The sequence below is a fragment of the Notothenia rossii genome (genome assembly GCF_949606895.1).
Source record: "Notothenia rossii genome assembly, chromosome: 8".
NCBI classification, from domain to species: domain Eukaryota; kingdom Metazoa; phylum Chordata; class Actinopteri; order Perciformes; family Nototheniidae; genus Notothenia; species Notothenia rossii.
Window position 1 is genome coordinate 12,998,057 of NC_136906.1, and position 21,142 is coordinate 13,019,198.

At 41.2% G+C, this 21,142-nt stretch overlaps 1 protein-coding gene across 1 annotated transcript in view; it reads left to right on the plus strand.

The window, feature by feature from the left end:
- elfn2b (extracellular leucine-rich repeat and fibronectin type III domain containing 2b) overlaps positions 1 to 16,462 on the plus strand; it is a 45,424-nt gene extending 28,962 nt beyond the window's left edge. The window contains exons 2-3 of the mRNA XM_079644532.1: positions 7,057 to 7,744; positions 8,324 to 16,462. Coding sequence (XP_079500658.1) covers positions 7,403 to 7,744; positions 8,324 to 10,843 — 2,862 coding nt within the window. The 5' untranslated portion in view covers positions 7,057 to 7,402 and the 3' untranslated portion in view covers positions 10,844 to 16,462. The remainder of the gene's footprint in view (positions 1 to 7,056; positions 7,745 to 8,323) is intronic.
- The last annotated feature ends 4,680 nt before the right edge of the window (positions 16,463 to 21,142 follow it).

Here is a 21,142-nt window from a genome sequence, read left to right on the forward strand (position 1 = left end):
ATCAGGTAAAGAAAACTAGTCGCTGCAGTAACAGCACACAATCCCCTACCTCCATCTAAATATGATTGAATGAAAAGGAGAAACGTCTGAGCTGCTGGAGGATGTTGTGCGGATGGTTGATTGACAGCTACAACCGGCTTCATTCTCACCCCGTCATGAAAACCACTTAGCCGAAAGCTAAACACCCCGTCATGGCATTTTGGCATAATGACAGTAACCATAGTGACCTTAGGCTTTTTCAAATCAATTTAGGGAATAGAAATAGGATTAATTTAAGATTATGACATCAGCCTGGGACTCTCACAGTTTTTTGTAATTGAAATCCCTTGTTCCCATTGGTTAAAGACAGGAGCAACAGGGTTGGCCTTATAATAAAAAATACAGTAAAGGTCTTTACTCACCAGGGGCTTGAAACGTAAACAAAACATAAGGCCAAATTGTTGCTCATAAAAACTTGATATTTGTATTAATATTTAAAGTTTGCTGTCTTGGTTCGAAACTACAGAGCCTCCGTGTTGTTTATTTAATATCCTCATAAATAAAGGACAGACAAAACATCTCCTGAAAACCTGATTCAGAGAAAGATATGTTGTTTTCTTTGTGTTTAATATTTGCATTCTGTGTGAAATTATATTACAGTTCAATCAAATATATTGTCGTTTTATCACACAAAAAAAGTCCCCAACTTTTAACGGTTATAAGAGATATACAGATATGTTTGTTTAAATTCATTTTGGCCCAAAGAAACATTCATATGCTTGTTATATTTAATATATCATTTCCTTTTGTTCCTTTCCTTGAAAACGGCACTTTATTTGAAATCCCCCTCCCTCTAAGGTCTTGTCTAGGGTCTCATGACTCAGTGTGGAATGAATCACATCAATTCAGTTTAGCATCCAGATAATACAGCGAAAATGTCGAGGGTCAATCATTGTCCTTTCAGACGAACAGGTTTGTATTCACACATTTAACAGAACATCTCCTTTCAGACACTGCTCTAAGGTCGCTTCTCTGTTTTGTAGTATGTCACATCTTTATGTTTTCATCAGTGAACATTTGATGCCAGATCTCACTCAGCGATACACTTTCCACTGCACTCAGTCACAGTGGCCTGGATCAACAACTATGTTGAACTTCAACAGCAATTTATTGTCAGAAACTTTTAAACGATATACAGTATGATACCCCGAAGATTGCCTGCCAGTTATTCTCAAAATGAGCTGCTTAAACCATCCTTTTTTTTTCTAAACACCAGCAACAACAAAACACTCAGATGTTCCTGCTGCCAGTGCCTGGGGAAATGTCACTCCATGTGTGCAGAGCCAGTTATAGGGTTAACCCTTACCCAATGGTGTAAAGTAACTACACTTATTATACATTTATTCAAGTACTGTCCATAAATACAATTTTGAGGTGCTATGTTATGCTACTTTGTACTTCTACTCCTCTACTATTCAGAGGTAAATCTAGTACTTTTACTCCACTTCATTTATTTAATAAATTCACAAGCTACCCTGTAGTATACAAAGTCATTCAAACCAGCTGCACCTTTACCAGCTTTGATAACACTTTAATGATCAATAAACCATTTGATATATATTATTCTGAAATTGACCAATCTGCATGATAAGTACTTTTGGTACTTTAAGTATATTTTGATGATGTTACTTTTGCACTTTTACTTGCAGTAAGTGACATTTTGATTGCAGGACTTTTACTTGTAGAGTATTCCTTCACTCTGGTACTTCTTCTTTAACTTTAGTACAAGATCCGAGTACTTCTTCCACCTCTGCTATTTTCTTACGATTGCTCTAATCATATCATGTATTCTTCAACTATGAAACCGAAGCCATATGTTCAACACAGTCTCACGGCATTTCGTGTTATAGTCACGAAATGAATCTATTGATTCGTGTTCACCGACACGATTTCTCCATTTCTTTCGTGTCAAACAGAACGATTTTAAAAGCAATGTAAATAATAACAAATTAGAAGGAAAAACAGATTAAAAAAATACAGATTTCACTGTTCTGACACAGAACGATTTTAGAATCAATGTATTTCTATTGGTAGCCTAGTAGCCTATGTTTCGTGCCTGCACCAAACAATAACAAATTAGAAGGAAAACAAGATGACAATAAATACAGATTTCAGTATTCGGAGGCTCTGAGCCCCATTTCTTTTCCTCGCGGACGGCAAAAAAACTCTGACATTATACAATTTAAAATAAAAGGGATAGGGTAAGATATTTAGTAAGAAAATGTTTTTATGAACCACACAGCTTCTGGTCTTCCAAGACCCGACCGGACAAAAATACGTGGTGCAGACACGAAACATACTACCAATAGAAATACATTGCTTTTCAAATCGTTCTGTGTGACATGAATCAATAGATTAAATTAATTTCGTGACTATAACACGAAATGCCGTGAGACTGGGTTATGTTACAACATGTTATAATAAAGTACTGTACATTTGAAACACTTAAGTAACATCTCTAAATCCTAGCATCTACTGCCAGTCTATGTGCTGTTCAATAACAAAGGGAACAATATTTTAGGCGGGGCTTGGCCTTATTTAGCTTTCATTACCCTCCACCTTTTTAAGCGACACCCTTTAAAACCAAACTACATGACACTGCACTCCCACAACATTAGTGAAACAAGCCTCTCTGCAAATGAATATTATTATAATGATTTAATTCGTAATCATGTTCATGATTTAGAATGTGATTACTTTATTAATGACTATTTGTTCTTCAGCATGACCGCAGATCAGCTCTCAGAGTTCTTCAGTGCTCTTGCTAACTCTCAGAATACACTCAGAGGCATAAGGTCTTTTTCTGATTGCGTAATGAGCTAGCTAGTAAATCAGGCTCTAATTATACACAGATTATGAGGACACATAGCATGAAAGGTGCAGTGCACATTTGCTGTAACATTTTCATGCGCATAAATCTGCCTCTCTTTGTTTTGACATGCCTGTTCAGTTGGTACATATATAACTCACAGGTGACACAATCCAAACTGACAGCTTCATATGCAGCCCGCAGCAAAAAGTGGAGTCAGTAAATACATTTACATTCGGACCGACAATGGCCCGGCTCCCAGAGTCACGCTGGTAATAGAAATGATATGGATGCGCTCCAATTCCAACTGTCACAGTCAATGTTCGTTGGATGCTATCAGAGTTTTGTCATTGTGGCTAACAAAGCTGATCTCATGCAATTGCCAACATCACCCTATTCTGTTAGCATCGGGCTTAATTTCCCACTGTCAATCATAACTGTGTTTCCATAGCAACAGTGAGGATCAATACAATCATGTACATTGAGTAACCCAGATGCTATCTCACATGAGTGATGAAGTGTGATGTTTGCGTATGCGTGTATGTTTGTAAATGCTTTCCTTCACAATATGTTTGGCTTATCCAGTATCTAAAAGGAGAGAACACATGGTGAAATGGTTCGTCAACGTCTGCACTTTTGCTATAGTAAGTGATGCACTTAGCCAATGAAATGTTATGGGCTAACACAAAAGCATGGGGAATGCTCTTTTTACTCACTTCTAACTCTACACATAGACATAGCTTGGTTGGAGTCTGGAAAACGAGTTTACAGACTACCCACTTACAGAATGGGGTTACAGTGTGAAGCGATGTTTAATATTTAATTAACTCCAGTTGTGCTACTAATTAGTGCTCCAGCTTTATTCTATTTGTTGTGTGTGCCAGTTATTCAATTACAAGATGAGGCTTGTGAAAAAGGAGAATTTGTGTTGTGATTTAAAAAAAAAAAAAGGTAGAAGTAGGACAGTCAGACACCTCCAGCTTGTACCACCTGTTCACTTGTTACTTTGCTTCCTTTCTGCTGCTGTGACCTACTCTGATTGGATAACTGTACTTGCTCCACAAGCGCAAGTGAGAAATAAAAACCAAGCTAAATAATGTGGCTACTGGATCTTATCGTCATGTCAAGAATAAATCAGATAACAAATTCTACATACATATAAACTCCAACATATCCAGAACTCTGCTGCCCGCCTCCTCACCCACACCCGCTCCCGAGACCACATCACTCCCGTCCTCCAGAACCTCCACTGGCTCCCCGTCCGTCAAAGAATCAACTTCAAAGTCCTCCTCATTACTCACAAAGCCCTCAACAATCAGCCCCCCTCCCCCCCACCCCCTAGCTCACAGACCTGCTGCACCACCACACCCCTTCCCGCTGCCTCCGCTCGTCAGAAGCCAACCTCCTATCCATCCCCACCCAGATCAATCACCGGACCTGGGGGGACAGAGCCTTCTCCGTCGCTGCCCCCTCCCTCTGGAACTCACTCCCACAACCCATCAGAGACTGCACTGACCTCACCACCTTCAGAAAACTCACAAAAACTCACCTCTTCAATCTGGCTTTTAATGTGTGATTGTTTTTGTATTATTTGACTTTAACTATGTATTTGTCGTTCCTTTCTTTTCTTTTCACTATATCTGTAAAGCATCTTTGAGCACCTGTAAAAGCACTGACCAAATAAATCTTTTATTATTATTATACAAATATATATTTAAGAAAATACAAAAACAGTTTGCTAACGCATAAAAAGTTTGATCTGTGCTACATTTCCATTGATCACTATTGTGAGTCATGCTCTTTCAATTTGAGACAGATGTTATGCATGTCCCATATTCCTAATATATAATCAGATCCCCACACACACACACACACACACACACACACACACACACACACACACACACACACACACACACACACACACACACACACACACACACACACACACACACACACACACACACACACACACACACACACACACACACACACACACACACACACACACACACACACACACACACACACACAGGCCTACTGTGCTTCCTGCCTCCCTCATGTTAACCCTGGGGGTTTCACTATGTGGAGCACCAAATGAGATCACGTCTCATGTCGAGGGGATAAGCCTCAGAAAGCAGAGCAAGACAATCTATTGTAAGGGAGTGTCCCACGATGATGTGTGCAGGACTGTGTAGAGATTAGGACAGGTGTCATGTTGTACACAATGACTGGAGCTGTAATATGTGCGGATGGTACGTAAAGAGTTAAGGGCAAAGATTTTTGGGGATATTTTAGGTAATGGTATCTCTGTTACAAGAGCCCTTTAATGGACAACAACATTGAACAACAATTTGATACTTTTCTGATGTGTTAAGCCAAAAACAAAACATGATGACACAAATTGGTCTTTTGAGCGCATTCAGGGACAAATGTGTGTTTAATGAAATTGGTGAGGGTGGCTTCATTGATCGACGCAATTCATCTGTCATTCACACCTGTTTTCTAGCTTTCTACTCATGACCAGATTAGCCGCATTTTGATGTAGCGTTGTCTCCATCTGTTTTATCAATCTGTCAAACACATTGACAACCAAATGTTCTTTTTTGCTCTGTGTCTGCCTGTGAGCGGAAACAGGTAATGTAGCAGGTGCATAAGTTCATGAGATCTACATGATAATGGGCCATTTCCAACATGCTTTAGGCGGCACCATTTTCTGTAATAAGTGGATTTAAAAAAAAGAGGATGGACCTGGTTCTCTCCTGTCACCTCTAGAGAGAGAGAGAGCGAGAGAGAGCGAGAGAGAGAGCGAGAGAGAGAGAGAGAGAGAGAGAGCGAGAGAGCGAGAGAGAGAGAGAGAGAGAGAATTTAATTTGTTTCATGGAATATTGATGGGAATTGAGGGACTGTCAAACTAAGGAGAGATGGGATGACATACGTATGACTCGTAGTAGATAACAAAACGTTTAATATGAATTGAATGAAGCTCTTACTAGTTTGGAACGTAAACAACAATATTGTGTGTGTGAGTGTGTGAAACATCAGCATTAACTAAACCACAATTATAAGTACAGCTACTGTTACACAGATAAAGGCTGCCTCTAGTATACACTTACTACTAATTATATACACTGTTGGTAAACCTATTACTTCACTGTACTGTTTGCTAACAAACACATCACTTACTTGAGGTCAAGGACATACAACTTAACTGCCAGCTGCTCTAAACAAGCTTTCAAACTATAATATGAATGAGGGTTTGGCCTATAGCAATGGATTAAATGTCTCCCATCATGAGTCTTCACATTGGGTGAACCTTTTGTACAATTATAGTCAGCTTTCCGTCAGTGTGTTGGTTAAAAAAACATCCTCATAGCATTCAATGTGTACAAGTTCCCCTGAGCCTAGAAACATACTCTTGAGGACATGCATGAGTTTGAGTTCATACGTTTACACACGCACATGTAGGTTTGAGAACCATGTGTGCATTTTAGATTCCATGTGTGTAATGTGGGTGTAATTGTGTGTCTACCCAGCTACTGAGCCGGCAAGAGGACAATGTCTGCCATGATGCAACAGGCAGCTAATCCTCTCCTTATGTAAACGCTTGACTGCTATTCAGATGACATGCAGATGGGATAGAGAGCTTACGTTTGGCAGGATGGTGAAATAACAAGGATTGTCTGTGGCAATGTGTTGTCAGAATTTGGGTGATTGTTGCTGCACTTTGTGTTTAAAAAAATATATCCTCCCCTGAGGACTGAGGAGGATTGGCAGGTGCGTGCATGTAGGTATCGGCGCAAGCTAGATGACCTCATAGCATTACCAAGTGGGGGACCAAGGGGGGATGACTAATGCTAAAAGGGGAGCTGTTGGGGCAATGCAGCGTGTGAAATATGAACACGATGAGAAAGAATACCAGCTAACGAAAAAAAGAGTGAAACAAGCCCCGAAGACAATTGAGATTAGTTTTTGGACGCCTGCAGGTTTCCGTAAATGGGGTCCATCATGAGAAAATGAAATGTTAAATGAATTTGGTGTGATCTGAATTAATTTTGCATTTATTTTGATTCATGATTCAACTGTGTTTATGTATTCATTCTTCAGTACAAAAGTGCCATTAATATCATATATGTAAAACACTGCAATACAAATAACAAAGATAGGAGGTAATAAACATATTTCTCTCTTTTTTATTCCCTTTCTAGATTCTCCACTATTCCAAGGTTCCATCCACTTGCGTGAGTCACAGCTGAAGCTGAAGGAGAGACTATGAAGACAAGCTGTGTCACCCCACATTGCAGCCCAACCAGATATGACATAACATGGATCCCCTGCTAATCACCAAGATGACCATACAGCTGTGACTGGCATTGTGAAGCCTTCACCCCTTTTTTCAGCAACCAGCCCAGACCCTTTTCATTTTTGGAAATCCTTTCCGAGCAACCATTGTTGCTTCCCTTTCTCCAACAAAACAACCTCCTCTCCTGCCTGCCCCAACATTTTCTCCTATATATTCTAGCTTCCCATCTTTGATTTCTGTTCACCGGCATCATGCAGGGTGCTTTTACCACCTCCACTCTTCTTTTTCTTCTTGTCCCCTCCCTCCTACTCTTCTCCCACTTTCCCCACATGGTCAATGGAGACTGCTGGCTCATTGAGGGGGACAAAGGCTATGTGTGGCTTGCTATCTGCAGTCAGAACCAGCCGCCGTACGAGACAATCCCCCAGCACATCAACAACACTGTCCATGACTTGAGATTGAATGAGAACAAGTTGAAAGCTGTGCTCTTCACCTCTATGTTTCGCTTCACCAACCTGACTGACCTCAACCTCACCAAGAATGAAATCAGCCATATCGAGGATGGAGCCTTTGCAGGACAAGCCAACCTACAGGTGAATGAGGAATGAATGATAAAAGCTTTGAGCTGAACACTATAAATGCACACAATGCATTACACCTTAGATTGAGTCTAGGACTTTCACTTTACGACAGCTAACAGCTTGAGCTTGATTCGATTCATTGTAAATAATTACTTCCATAACTACATTTCAGTGAATTGTTCTCGTTAATTATGAAACTGAGTTGATTGTAATGATATTTTAGCTGAACGCATGAAAATGCATAAGAGGGAGACCAAGATTATTGAGTAGTATTATGAGTGATGGTAACAAAATGTTCCTCAATAACTTGAGTTCCCGACATAATTAAACTAACCACTCAGACGTAGGGTTGAGTGTACTAATGTTTTATACTTATAAGTTCTCCAGATCTCCTAGTTAAAGTACACAACCTCAATGATTGGCACAACAACTTAACAAATTACTTGCTTAAATAGTCAACTGGACACAGTTAGACAATCAAATGAGTTGTCAACGTAAGCCCATTTCCCTATACGTGCTTATGTCGAAGAAATGTCAAAAATCTAAAAAAGAAATGAAATGATCAAATGCTCCTTTGTGTTTTTTTCTCAGGTTCTCCAGCTCGGTTACAACAAGATTACCAACTTAACTGAGGGTATGATGAGAGGACTCGGACGGATGCAATGCCTCTTCCTCCAGCACAACCTCATTGAAGTTATTGACAGCAATGCCTTCTGGGAGTGCCCTAGCCTCAGCAGCATTGACCTGTCTTCCAACCGACTTGGCCGCATTGACCCATCTACGTTCAAGGTTCTCAATCGACTCATGGTGTGTGAACTGGCAGCAAACCCATTCCACTGCGGCTGTGAGCTCTACAGCTTCCTCACCTGGTTGGAGTCCTTCAACAATGTAACACACACCTACGACCGCCTCCAGTGTGAGACGCCCCGGGAAATGTTTGGCTACCCTTTACTCATCGCCGCTGGCCATGCTGGTCGAAATGCTAAAAACATCTTGTACCATCACTGCAGAGATGGAGTGATGATTCCAGGGATGACTTCACTCCCACCAGATCTGGATGGTCCTTCTGGGATCGGACCAGAGATGTTTGGGGCTATTGGGCCAAACAATCAGCCCACCCCCTCTTCCAGTGAAAACAGTCCCAGTATCAAGCTTCATCATGTCTCTTTGTCCTCAGCCTCTCTCCTTGTACAGATTCCAAGGCCCTACAGCAAAATGTATATTCTTACACAATACAACCACACATATGTGTCTGACGTTATGAATTTGAAGAACAAGAAGGAGAAGATTACCCTCGACAAGCTCAAGCCACACACCAATTATACCTTCTGTGTAGCATCCATACGGAACTCTCAACGTTACAACCACACCTGCCTCCAGTTTGCCACTCGAGCTCAAAATCAAGATGACCTGCCCCCCACGCCTTCCACCACTACTCACTACATCATGACCATTGTGGGCTGCCTTTTTGGCATGCTCATTATTTTAGGCTTAGTCTACTATTGTCTCCGTAAGAAACGGAGGCATGACGACAAGAGGAAGTCCATCTGTGTCAAGAAAACTATACTAGAAATGCGCTATGGACCAGAAGTGGCAGCAGCAGTGGCCAACGATCCAATGGCAGTCCACAAGCTTCAGGAGCAGTCCAGAGAACATCACCAGTATCAGCACCACCATGGAGGCAAACTTCCCATGTCCCAATCCTCTAGCTCGGGAATGCTCCACTCAGCAAACACCAGTTCCTCCAGGCTGTCCTCCATCCCACAAGTGGAAAAGATGGCTACTGCCTTTTCAGAGGCCCTTGCTACAAGTAAAGGAAACTATATGGATGTCCGAACTGGTGGGGCCGGGATGGAGCGATTGGGAGATGGTGGTCATGTAGGGATGGACATGAGGGACGATGATGGAACTGATGTAGGAGATGACTCAGATGATGACGGACGTGGCTCTGCATCTGAGATTTCCACTATTGCCATGGAGGTGGACAAGGTTAACCAGATCATAAACAACTGCATCGATGCACTGAAGCTGGATGCGGCAGCAGTCGCTGCTTCAGGGGTCTCTAATAACCCTACAGCCTGCTCCAATCCCACCTCCCCTCCCCCCACCAGCACGTCCTCTCTGACTCGTGGCCTAATCCCACTCTCCCAAGGGTTGTCAGATTCGTGCCAAGTCAGTGCTCCCACCAAAATACCCCCTCCACCTCCACTCCCTGCCTTGAATGCCCCTCTCTGTGAGCGCCCAGGGATCAGTGGTGGTGGCTTCGTCGTCAGTCCCCCCTACAGGCCTCCTCCACCAGCCTCTGCTGTACGTCCCATCCAGCGGCAAATGAGTGCAGATGCAGCTGTGATTATAGCAAATTCTGTCAAGAAACAGTCCAGCACCACCTCTTGTGGGTCCATGGGTCGGGACAGGGAACGTGGAGGAGCCAGGGTGTATAGCCTGGAAGTCTCTGAGCCTCGGAGCCCAGATGGCTGTAAACAGCCGCAGTACCAAGACAGAGCCAGTCCCGTGGGCTGTGGGGAGCCCCTTGAACGGCTGCCCTTAGTGGGGAGTGGGAGCTGCGGTGGAGGGGGTGGTGGTGGTGGTTGTGACAGTGGTGGTGTTGGTGGTGCCCAACATCAGGACAACCAGAAGCAAAACCATTACCATCAACAACAGAAAATACACCAACAGCAGCAGCAGCAGCAGCAGCAGCAGCAGCAGCAGCAGCAGCAGCTGGAGGTGCAGCAGGACTACCACTGCTCGGAGCACCGCCACTCCGTCCCAGCTCTGTATTATGAAGGCTCCCACCAAGGCTCCCCAGCCCAGAGGGTTTCCTTCCTCAAGCCCCTGACGCGCTCCCGCAGGGATGCAGCATCTTACTCCCAGCTTTCGCCCGCCCGCCACCATTCCAGTTATTCCGGCTACTCCTCCAGCCCAGAGTACTCCTCAGAGAGCTCACTGCGGATTTGGGAGCGTTTTCGTCCTTACCGGAAAGGCCAGCGCGACGAGGCCTGTTACGTGACGGCCGGAAACGCCCTTAGAAAAAAGGTGCAGTTCGCTAAAGGCGAGGACCTGCATGACATCCTTGATTACTGGAAAGGGGTGTCCGCACAGCAGAAGTTGTGACTTTGGGACCAGAGATAGGCATTGTGGGAAAAAATGCTTTGGATAATTTCCTTTCATGCCTGTAGGCTAGAGAAAGGATACGAGGATATTGTCGAGAACATTGAGGACAAAACGTCGCCTTTGTTATGTTTTTTGGCATGCTAGGTGTATAGAATATTGTGCTCAAGCAAGGACTGTGAAACTGTGCCTGGGATTCGAGAATCATTATGGTGTTTTATTTGACACTTTGTTGTAGCACTATTTCTGGATCATTCTCATTAAGTGTTTGTGGGTTTTATTTATAGCACAGAAAGTATTTCCAACTGTGTAAAACTGTACTTTTCAGTGATCAGACGGAGCGTCTTTATCAGTGCCACATTTCCATCTATGGATAATCGCAGAAGGTAAATGCTGATATCCTTCATTATAAGCTGTTGTGATCCAAGATGTTGTTTCCTATTTGGTTTTGGGTGCTGTGTCAATTTACCCGTGGATATGTTTAGACTTCGAGGCAAAGGGAGACTATGGATGGTGGGATCTGTGCTCTGTTGTCAAGTGACAGCATGCCGTTTAGTGAACACAGTTTTCAAATGCAGACCCTATCTCTTTTCATGCGGATGAGGTATTTGCATGTCAATAGCGTCTGTCACACAGAAAGAAATGAGAAAAGGGAAAGAAATCAACAACATGGAGAGCGAGAAAGCAGTCGAGAGGGCTTTAAGGTCCTGTATCATAAAGAAAACATGAGGGAGAAAGAGATTAAAGTGCTAAAAATAATACTTTAATTTCACTCTGAAGTGTTCATCTTTCCAACACGCATGGTTCAATGAGTGGTGTAAAGAATGTTGTCCTGCAAATGTCCTTATTTGTTCTACGCAGCATTTGCCCATGTAATGATATAGAGTGTGATTTGAAGAACAGAAAGCAAAATCATTTTTATTTATGAATATATTTAAATGCTACTTACCTGTACAATAGAAAGATTTAACCATGTGACAGATGAGCTCACACAATCCCCATAGAAAACATGTAATATACGTGACAATGGAACAGGAGAAATTGAAAGTGAGGGTTTAAGAGAACAAAAGAAGGAAAAGCAAGGATATAAATATTTTTATTTTTTCCTGCAGCCACTGTGAATGTAAGTAGATGACAAGCAGGTTAGGGGGGAAATCTATTTGCACCATTCAATGTAAGCACTGGAGTACATTCCAAATCCTTTTGCCTAACATTAAAAACGGGATGAGGCACAGAGGGAAAGGACACTTCTAATTACTGCCAACATGTCTGTTCTTTTCTCGAAATCAATGCTATTGTTGTCTATTGATAACGTAATCAGCCAACATGTGACAGGCATGCTCGCTCGCACTTTACGCCTCCTGATTGTGTGTGTGTGTGTGTGTGTGTGTGTGTGTGTGTGGCTGTGTGGTACACAGTGGTTAGTGTAAGTGGGTATTGGCATGCCTTGTCAGAATATATTGTATGTGCCCAAATTTACCTAAATTAATAATTGTCATATATTGCCTATTGGCTGGTTGTTAGAGTCTAAACAATACTAGAATATTAAAAGGCATGGACAAATGTATAAATCTCAACAATGTTAATATAATTGTCCATTAATGCTCAGACATACATACCACAGTAGTGCAGTGCCTCTTGCTAACACAGCCATAATCTACGGTAATCTCCATTCTTGTATAGTATTATCCACCCATCTGGCCTTTTCTATAAAACCATGTACTTGTGATTTTCCTAATGATAGTGTTATTTCCAGGCATTCTGGCAAAAGGCATCCTGCTTTCCCAAAGTGCTGTGTAGCCTTTGGATTTTTTTCCTTCAACTGCTGACATACACAATCTGAGATCATACCCGAAAAATGTGAAAAACTGAATCAGAGGTCCTTGCACCACATTTTTGTTCAGGGCTTTATTCAACATCGTTTATCTCACTCCTTTTCTGTTGATCCATCTCCCACTACCTTCCCTGCTCCCATGGTTCCGATGGTTCAGCATGAGACACTTCCTGTTGTGTTTGATCAGATAGTAACAGAAAGAGATTGCCCTTCTTTACAGGCAAAGGTAATAGGATGGGAGTCTGTTCGACACGTATCAACAATGCTTTTCTTATTTTTTAAATTTGTTGATTTTTTTTTTTTAGCGTGCATTTGAATCCTCGGAAAAAAATCCAGGTTGAACAGGACTGAGTATGTCAAAATGTGAAGGGTGGTATGTAATGATCCCCCCCCCCCCCATATTGATCTATGTTTTTCTCCCTCTCTCTTTGTTTTCATGAATCTATCTCTGTCTCCTTTTCCTTGTCTTATAAAGATGTGTGCATACCGTCAGGGTCAGAGGTCATCGCCCCTTGGAGTCAGTGTTCTGATGTGAGTGTTTACAATTGATGGATTCAAGAGCCTCATGGTCACCTTTTTAAAAAAATCGCATTTCTAGGATGGACCACCTTATCCGCCTTCTTTTTATGGTAAAGCACCATGTGATGAACAGACAGTCTTGGAAATGTCTCCCACTCGTCTCCAATTACCTGAGATAAGAACGTTTCCAAAGGAGCTTGTTTTTACTGTGATTGACTCAAGACAAATCAGAAGAAAAGGATTTTCTTTTTGGAGTTCTCAATCCCACTGAAGAAAACTGGTTCCCAGATCCTCAACTGCCATAATACGTTTACAGACATGGACACTGAGGAAAAGCGTTACAGCCAATTTAGAAATGTTCAGTAATATCAGGATTGCTCATCATTACAGCTGTTCATCAATCTGACATGATCTATTTGACAGAAAATCCTGGATATTACTGTTTTGATGGAGGACTTTTTTATTTAATACATTTTCTATTTTAATTAATATATTTAACACACGCATATTTGCAAAGGAAACTGATTTTCAGGGGGGTACGAATGTATGTGCAACTGCTCTTCTGCTCAAATGTTATTCACAGATTTGTTATTCACAGATTTGTATTATGACACAGCATTACCAGCCCAACAAAGAACGCGCTAGAGGGAGAAGTGCCAATGATTTAATGAACACCGTTTCACAATAGCTCAAATTAGTGCAATTGTTTTAAAGGATATTGTGTTTCTCAACCTTGATAATCACTTGAAAGCCTTCTGCCAAAATGACCACATGATAATCATAGAGGATCCAAATGTAATTATGTTTTTGAATTGTCACTGCACGGGACAGCTTTGGATAAAACCGATAACATCCGGTTTGATTAACTCTCCATCTGAATGATCAAATTACAAAAAGGACCGGTGATATTTCTCAAAGCATTAGCCGTGTCCTTCTACCTGTTTTTGTGCCACAAAGCCAGCATCAAACAGAAAAAGCCTTCTCTTCCTTCCCATGCTGCTCATATCCTTGTTGAACCCCTGGAGGGAGGCTCACTCAGTGATCAATGGTCCTTTTTGTAGCACCGTCCTTGTTGTTTGTCTCACAGCCACAGGAAAGCTAGACGTGAGAAAGCCCTCTAATGTGCCATTAATGTATCATCCTTTCTGTGGGTGGCTGGCTCGGGTTGCTTCCCCTATCTGTCTTTACCACAAAAAACCACAGATGGTTTCTAATTGTATTTCTTTGATGCTATCTTTTAACCAGTCCGGCCTGATTAAACTAAAATGTAGTTGTATAAATAATGAATTACAGCCCAAAATGGGGTGTGGGCTTATGTCTAATCAGTTTCTGAGTTGCTAAATGCTTTCATTAGTAAAGACCAGAGTAAAAGTTTTCCGTCCTCCCATGTTACACTCCACTTTTCATCCATGCCATGCGTCATTTAAGCAATCTCAATCAAAGTGAGACTTTGCTTTTTACGAGTGATAATCATCATTTGGATGTAATCTGTAATGATTTACTTGATCATCTTCTTACAAGGAGGCCAGACAAATGTATACAAACTTGTATAATTTATTCTTATTTCTAAACCACAGAAGTAATATATTCTATTATGTAACCAAGAGGAAAGTGGATTAGACAATCAAGATCCAGCACATGAGAAAACATTCCACAATGTTAAGTAATTCTTTAATTATAACGTGTTGAATAACCGATGTTGACACCATCACACCAACAGCAAACCTATTTTCTACATGTGGTTTATTATGTGGCCGGAGAGTGTTTTTAAACCTGTTTCCCGCCACAACAAACACACCCACACACACACACACACACACGGCAAGAGTAGTCGTCAAACATGGAAAATACAAAAGTGAGCCAGAATGAGTCACAGTCTGACTAAATTAAAAATGACTATTTTCCTGAAAGGCAGGTAAGGGGCAAGGTCTTCAAAGAAAAGATAGCAATGGGAAGGGGATTTTTGGCTTAATGCACGCAGACATCTGGGATAAAGGATGTGGAAGCATGGCTACACTAAGACTAACCGTGCATGATTCAGGGGGATGATTCATGTTGCTGCAAGAAAAAGAACACACACACACACACACACACACACACACACACACACAGAAGGATAGAGTCACACACATAACAAAGAATACTGTGGGGACCGGTCTTAAAAGATATTCAAAAACTTCAGCACTTCTGAAAACTGAAAGCATCCCTCGTTTTTTTTAAGCCAGCTTCATTTCCACTTAATTTCATGGCAGGTGACAGACGGGTATATCTACTGAGAATAGTTTGAAAATCATTTAATTTGGTATCTTCAGACCTTTTATCTAATGGTCTATTAAGTTTGATATATTGCTGTGCGGGAGATTGCCTTTGTGGATATTCTAAAACATTTAATGAAAACACCGTTCATGAAAGCTACAGAAGGCATAATAAGATGTGTTGAAAATGTTAAACACATTTTGTGAAATGTTGCTTTAATGCCAAACTGTATTCATCTAAAATACAAAGAAAGGAAGTGATTTGAGACAAATGAAATATGTCTTGGCGTGACTGCTTTGTTGGTCATTCTTTAATGAGGCAGCTCTGACTGGCTTAACACTGCCAACGCTGCCTTTACACCTGCCAAGCAGTTTTTAAATCTACAATGAGAAGCCTGACATTTTGATGTTGGAAATATTCACAAACGACTAGATGTCTTCATTAAAATATAGCAGAGTACTCATGTCCAACCCGTTCATGTTTTAGCATGCTGGAAAAAGGATTAAACCTATACCTGTCATTTTTAAGGTTGAGAAAGCTCTGGTGATTCTAAATAATTTCTTTGAGCAGAAGAGCAGTTGCAAATCCTGAAAGAAAGCCAAAATAGGCTATTGTTTGCCACCTGATTAGTACACTGACACGTTTATTTACATGTATGCATTAACTGCAATGTTTAGTTTCCAAAGACGGACAAAAGACTTAAAGAATCTGTGAAATATCTGTGAATTTTGTACACTATATAAAAGAAAGAAAAAAATGCTACGGTTAAAAAAATGCTTCTATGGATGTTTTATACTCGGCCTGATCTCTTGATATGTCCGTGTGTTTCTCTTTTTTCAGTTGGCTGTTTGTCTTTGTTTACTTTGTTAGGGTTTTTCTTTTTGCGGGTGGGGCGGTTGGTTATTGGGAACCAAGGGATTGACTTTTAGTACTTGCAATGATATATGTTAAAGGTTTATGAGCAGAGAAAGCTTAACATAGTGTATTACATAAAAGAAAAGTTGTTATATTTGCATGATTCCCTGTATTTTTTGAGAGAAAAATATATTGTTGAGTGGACGTACATTGAAAAACAGAAACTATAGGGGCTAAAAAACAATATTGTCAAGTACCGTTTGATTTGAACATTTAGGTTTTTAAGCCGTTTTTTTATTCTCTGTGACGTTTTCTATTTACATTCTAACCTATTGGTTTTTCATTTGGGTGATTGTATAATATACTGACACTTCAGCTACCATCATATTTGAGCCACAGGCTGGTGGCGAGTGCAGTGCAAAGGGGGTAAAAATGTCTGAGGCTTGTGGGTGTTCACATCCATCTGTTCTGAGAAACTGCATTCTGTTCTTCTCCATTACAACGATTATTCTCCATGGCAGACATGCAAAGCTATCTTCTTTGGCCCGAGGCGAGGCCCTGTCACAGTTTGTGGTTGTATTTGTCTCTTTATCTAAGAGGCCTGCTTCATAGAGAGAAAAAAAATTCCCAACAAGTTACGATTAGAGACATACCACATGACAGGATAGGTTCAAAGAAGAGTCATCGGTGTAAACACACACAGCAGGTATTGTTTAATGGTATTAACCTAATCCAAATCCATCAGTTAGACGTCACTCTTAAATCAATGCAGCATCAGCAGCTTCTCCCCCAGACGCAGCCCACTCACTGTTAGCTAAATCACAGATTTTCATTCCCATCCTCTCCTCTCACAGCCTGCTGGTTTTCTAGCCAAGTAGTTGATCAAATTCATCTAACATCGTCTGTTGTAAGTCAGTTATTTCTCTTTTTTTTTCAAGACTTTTAACTGCTGAAAAGCCTTTTGCGTGCACGGAAAAGACTGTTTCTCAACTTAATTCAACAAAAATAGACACCTGCACAGATATGGAAACTTATAATACATGTTACGTTCATAACTGAAGTCTTTATAGACACGGTAATATAAACACAGAGTGAAACAAACAAAGTATAAATGGTTCCTGTGGACAGAGTTGTGGCTTTAAGGGAGTCCGAGATGTGAGTACATTTCATTTGGCACCCATCCAATAGTGTGCTGGTAACACCTACTGCACCTCTGCTGACAGATTCGTTATTGCATTACAGTCGGTACAGAAAAAGCAGGCCATAAATCCTATCCATGTTTACATTCTGCAGTGACAGTACAAGACTCTCCAACTGAGATGTATAGCCTGTGGTGGAGCCTTTGCCAAAACTTAAAGAGGCCTCGGGGCTTTTCTCCTCAGCTTGTCAACATGGCAAAGCTATATTACAGTATTAACCCAGTTTGTAGTGCCATGTTTTAATTGGGTACAATTGTGCTGTTATCTGATAGGGCAGTTTTATTGGTACTGGAGGCTAATCTGTAACCCATAGCTCCTATTAATCTAATGCCAGATCCAGTGTTGGGAAGCTGGCTAAAACGTCCCATTGCAGTGAGAGCAGTTCATTCTGATCATTAGTTCATGAACATTAGTGTTTTCTGCGCCCACAGACAGCAGAGGCAGGGAATCCATTGCTATTCCGAACACACAGTCCAGTGCTGTGGCAGTCCCAAAGTCAGAATGATGGGCCTTGTCAGAGCCAGAGATTGAAAACTCAGCGGCTTCCGAAAAATGGCTGTCAAGAGTGCAGGGGAGCGGGGCCTTCCTTGACTCATTGAGGAAATTAAATGTCTGTGCATTGATCGGTTCCAGAGCTAATATTGTCTTGGCCTTGCAGCAACAAACGTATTAAGGTTTATTTACACACGATGCAGAACTGTGTACTTTTAAGATAGGCATAATGCCGAGCAATAAACCCAAATTAAACTATTATTCAGTCAGGATTAGGGCTTTCAAGACCTGCTCAGTCAGCATTCAGTGATTTGACTTCTACTGAGCTCTAATTCCTTTGAGTTTAGAGATACAATTTCACACTTCACTGCACAAACTACCGCTTCAGGACGTATCTGAGCAAGTTACAATATTAATAATAAACCGCGTGTTTTTAGAAGTTGAACCATTGCAATTTCTCTGCTGTAGTGACACATTTTACATTAATTGTACTGACATCTCTCAGACTCAATTCCCTTTACAAAATAATTTACATTCATCCCTTTTACGAACACATACAAGGAAACAGGAGTAGAGGGATTTCAAGTTATGATAGCCCCTTAGAAAAGTACCACGAACGTCTAATATAATCACTGTAGTGCTAACGTATAACCACTATCTGTGTGATCCCAAGGGCCAAAGCTAATTTTTGAATCAATATTATACGACCTTAGTTACTATTCTGCCATATATGTCCCATTTGTGTCAGGGCTTTTGCCATGTTGACAGTATCAGGGGGTCTTCTGATCTTAAACTGTCTGTCACTGTATTAAATCAAAAGTCCCATGATCCTATTCCATCCCAATCTAATGTGACTCTCCGCGCTGGCTTCAGATCTACACTCTCATGTTTAAACACCAAAAGGGAGAGACACAGGTTTGGATGGTGGGGATCATTCTTGGCTTTTTTTCTTTCTTTAATTATTTGTTGCTGACATTGACATTTTTTTCCCTTTGCGATTTCTGTACAAAAGATCTATTTCTATATTTGCAATAAATTTGATATGAAAATGTGTAAAAAGTCTCTTCAATTCACTGAAATACTGATTCTACATGAATTAAGCTTTCAATAATTATGCACTAGCTTACACTATGCGCTTACACGTGTGTGTGTGTGTGTGTGTGTGTGTGTGTGTGTGTGTGTGTGTGTGTGTGTGTGTGTGTGTGTGTGTGTGTGTGTGTGTGTGTGTGTGTGTGTGTGTGTGTGTGTGTGTGTGTGTGTACTACTATATACATACTATACGTACTTCTTAAGGTGCTACTCTATACTTGGACATGTCCTGTAATTCAATTACTCATGCACTGGGAGCTGCACCTGGAAAGTCTATCGTCAATTTGTACACACACACACACACACACACACACACACACACCACTTGTACTCTCCATTCAAACCTCTCAGTGTTTGAGCGCCCGGGTACAGAAGCACAGATGGGTACTTCAAGAGATGAGAAAAATAATAAAATGCACACTTGATGAAAATGACAAAACACGCCTGCCTCAGTCACGGTTCCATAGAGCCTCAGATGTTTAAGTCTAGTGCGAGCAAACGCTTTGCTGAGCATACACATTTAATGAGTAGGATGACAGAGAACAGCCAGGGAGTTTCCTGAACCTGAAGGCAGCGAGGGCCGGACTGGGATTTGCTGGTTTAGCATTCAAAGTGCTGGTTGGACGCGTTTCGACAACAGATTAAGCGTTTACTGGATGTATAATGTTGATACAAATGGGGAAACATGTAAAAATGTTGGTGGTGATACACAACTTCTTAACCAGCCAAAAATAAACTATAAACTAATTATCACAAGGAATATAATATAAAGAGCTGTTTAGGGATATTCTATTGTAACGGGTAACCATAATGTTCAACCCTATTAGCAATTCAATAAGCAACCTCCTATTTAGCAATTTTAGATCGGAAACAAATCCCAACTTTATGAGGACAATAAAACAAATCTGCCTAAATACTTGTGTGGCTTTAAACCAATGGTCGGACGTATTGTTAAATCTGTGCAACATCCTAGGATCTGTTGATGATGCTGCCCTCACCTTCTGCGAAAAAAGACGCGGTGTAGGATTATGACCATTGTCTGGTTGACTGTGTGTTGAGCATGCTGCGGACTGTAACATCAGTCCTAGAAAACTCCTCACCACATGATGGAGATTAAGGATAGGTGGTTATTGATGGCATGCCCTCGAGGCAGCTGCTACACTGGGGTCAAACTGTTAGTCATGTTTGTGTGTCATGACAGGGATTGTGCTGATTTGACCTTTCCACATTTCAAGTGAAACCCTATGGGGAAAATAACAGATTTTACTCTGTCCTCTGGTCTCAATAGAGTTATCATTGATAAATGAGGTGAACCTGGGGAGGGCCCATTGCTCAAATGACCCATTATTCCAATATATCAATAGTGCCTAGAAAAGCCTTGCCCTTGTTGGGTTGTTTAGGTTGAAACGTGAGAAGCGTGATTGGTTGAGGTTATATAGGGCAATAATTTGAGGGTAAAACAATCATAATACTCAGCCATGTGCTCCTTGTTTTTGCAGGAAGCGGGCCTACTGAGCAATGGGAATTTGTTTTTGGGATTATGGGCTGTGAGACAAATGGGCTTTTGGTCCAATGGGACTTTTTGATACTCTATTGGGAATGGGAATAATGGGCCGTGGGGATAATAGTATGGCACCATTACCCTAGCTAATGAGCTGCTAATGTTTGACAATTCTGCAAATCTACTAATAGGTCATTTTGTGAAAAATGAAGGGTCAGTTTGTCTTAAGAGGGCAAGGTGATCTTGTGTCTCTTTGAGACGGTCCCTCTCAACAAGGACTTTGTGAACCAGCAGAACCAGCTGTCTGCCCCCAATTTTGTAACCTAGGTGAAATTATTAAAAATGAATGTTCCTTCATGACAGCTGGGTCTCCATCCAAGGCTTTCATCCATTTTTCCTAAAATATTTAGTGTGTTACGAAAAAAGACCCACTTGCGAAAAAAAAGAAAAACACTTGTCTATTTGAGTCGAGGTGTTTTCGGTGACACTGTAAATACTACATTTTTGATGTTGGTTTGGCATGATAAGACCAATGAAACAATTCTCCCTGCCTATGG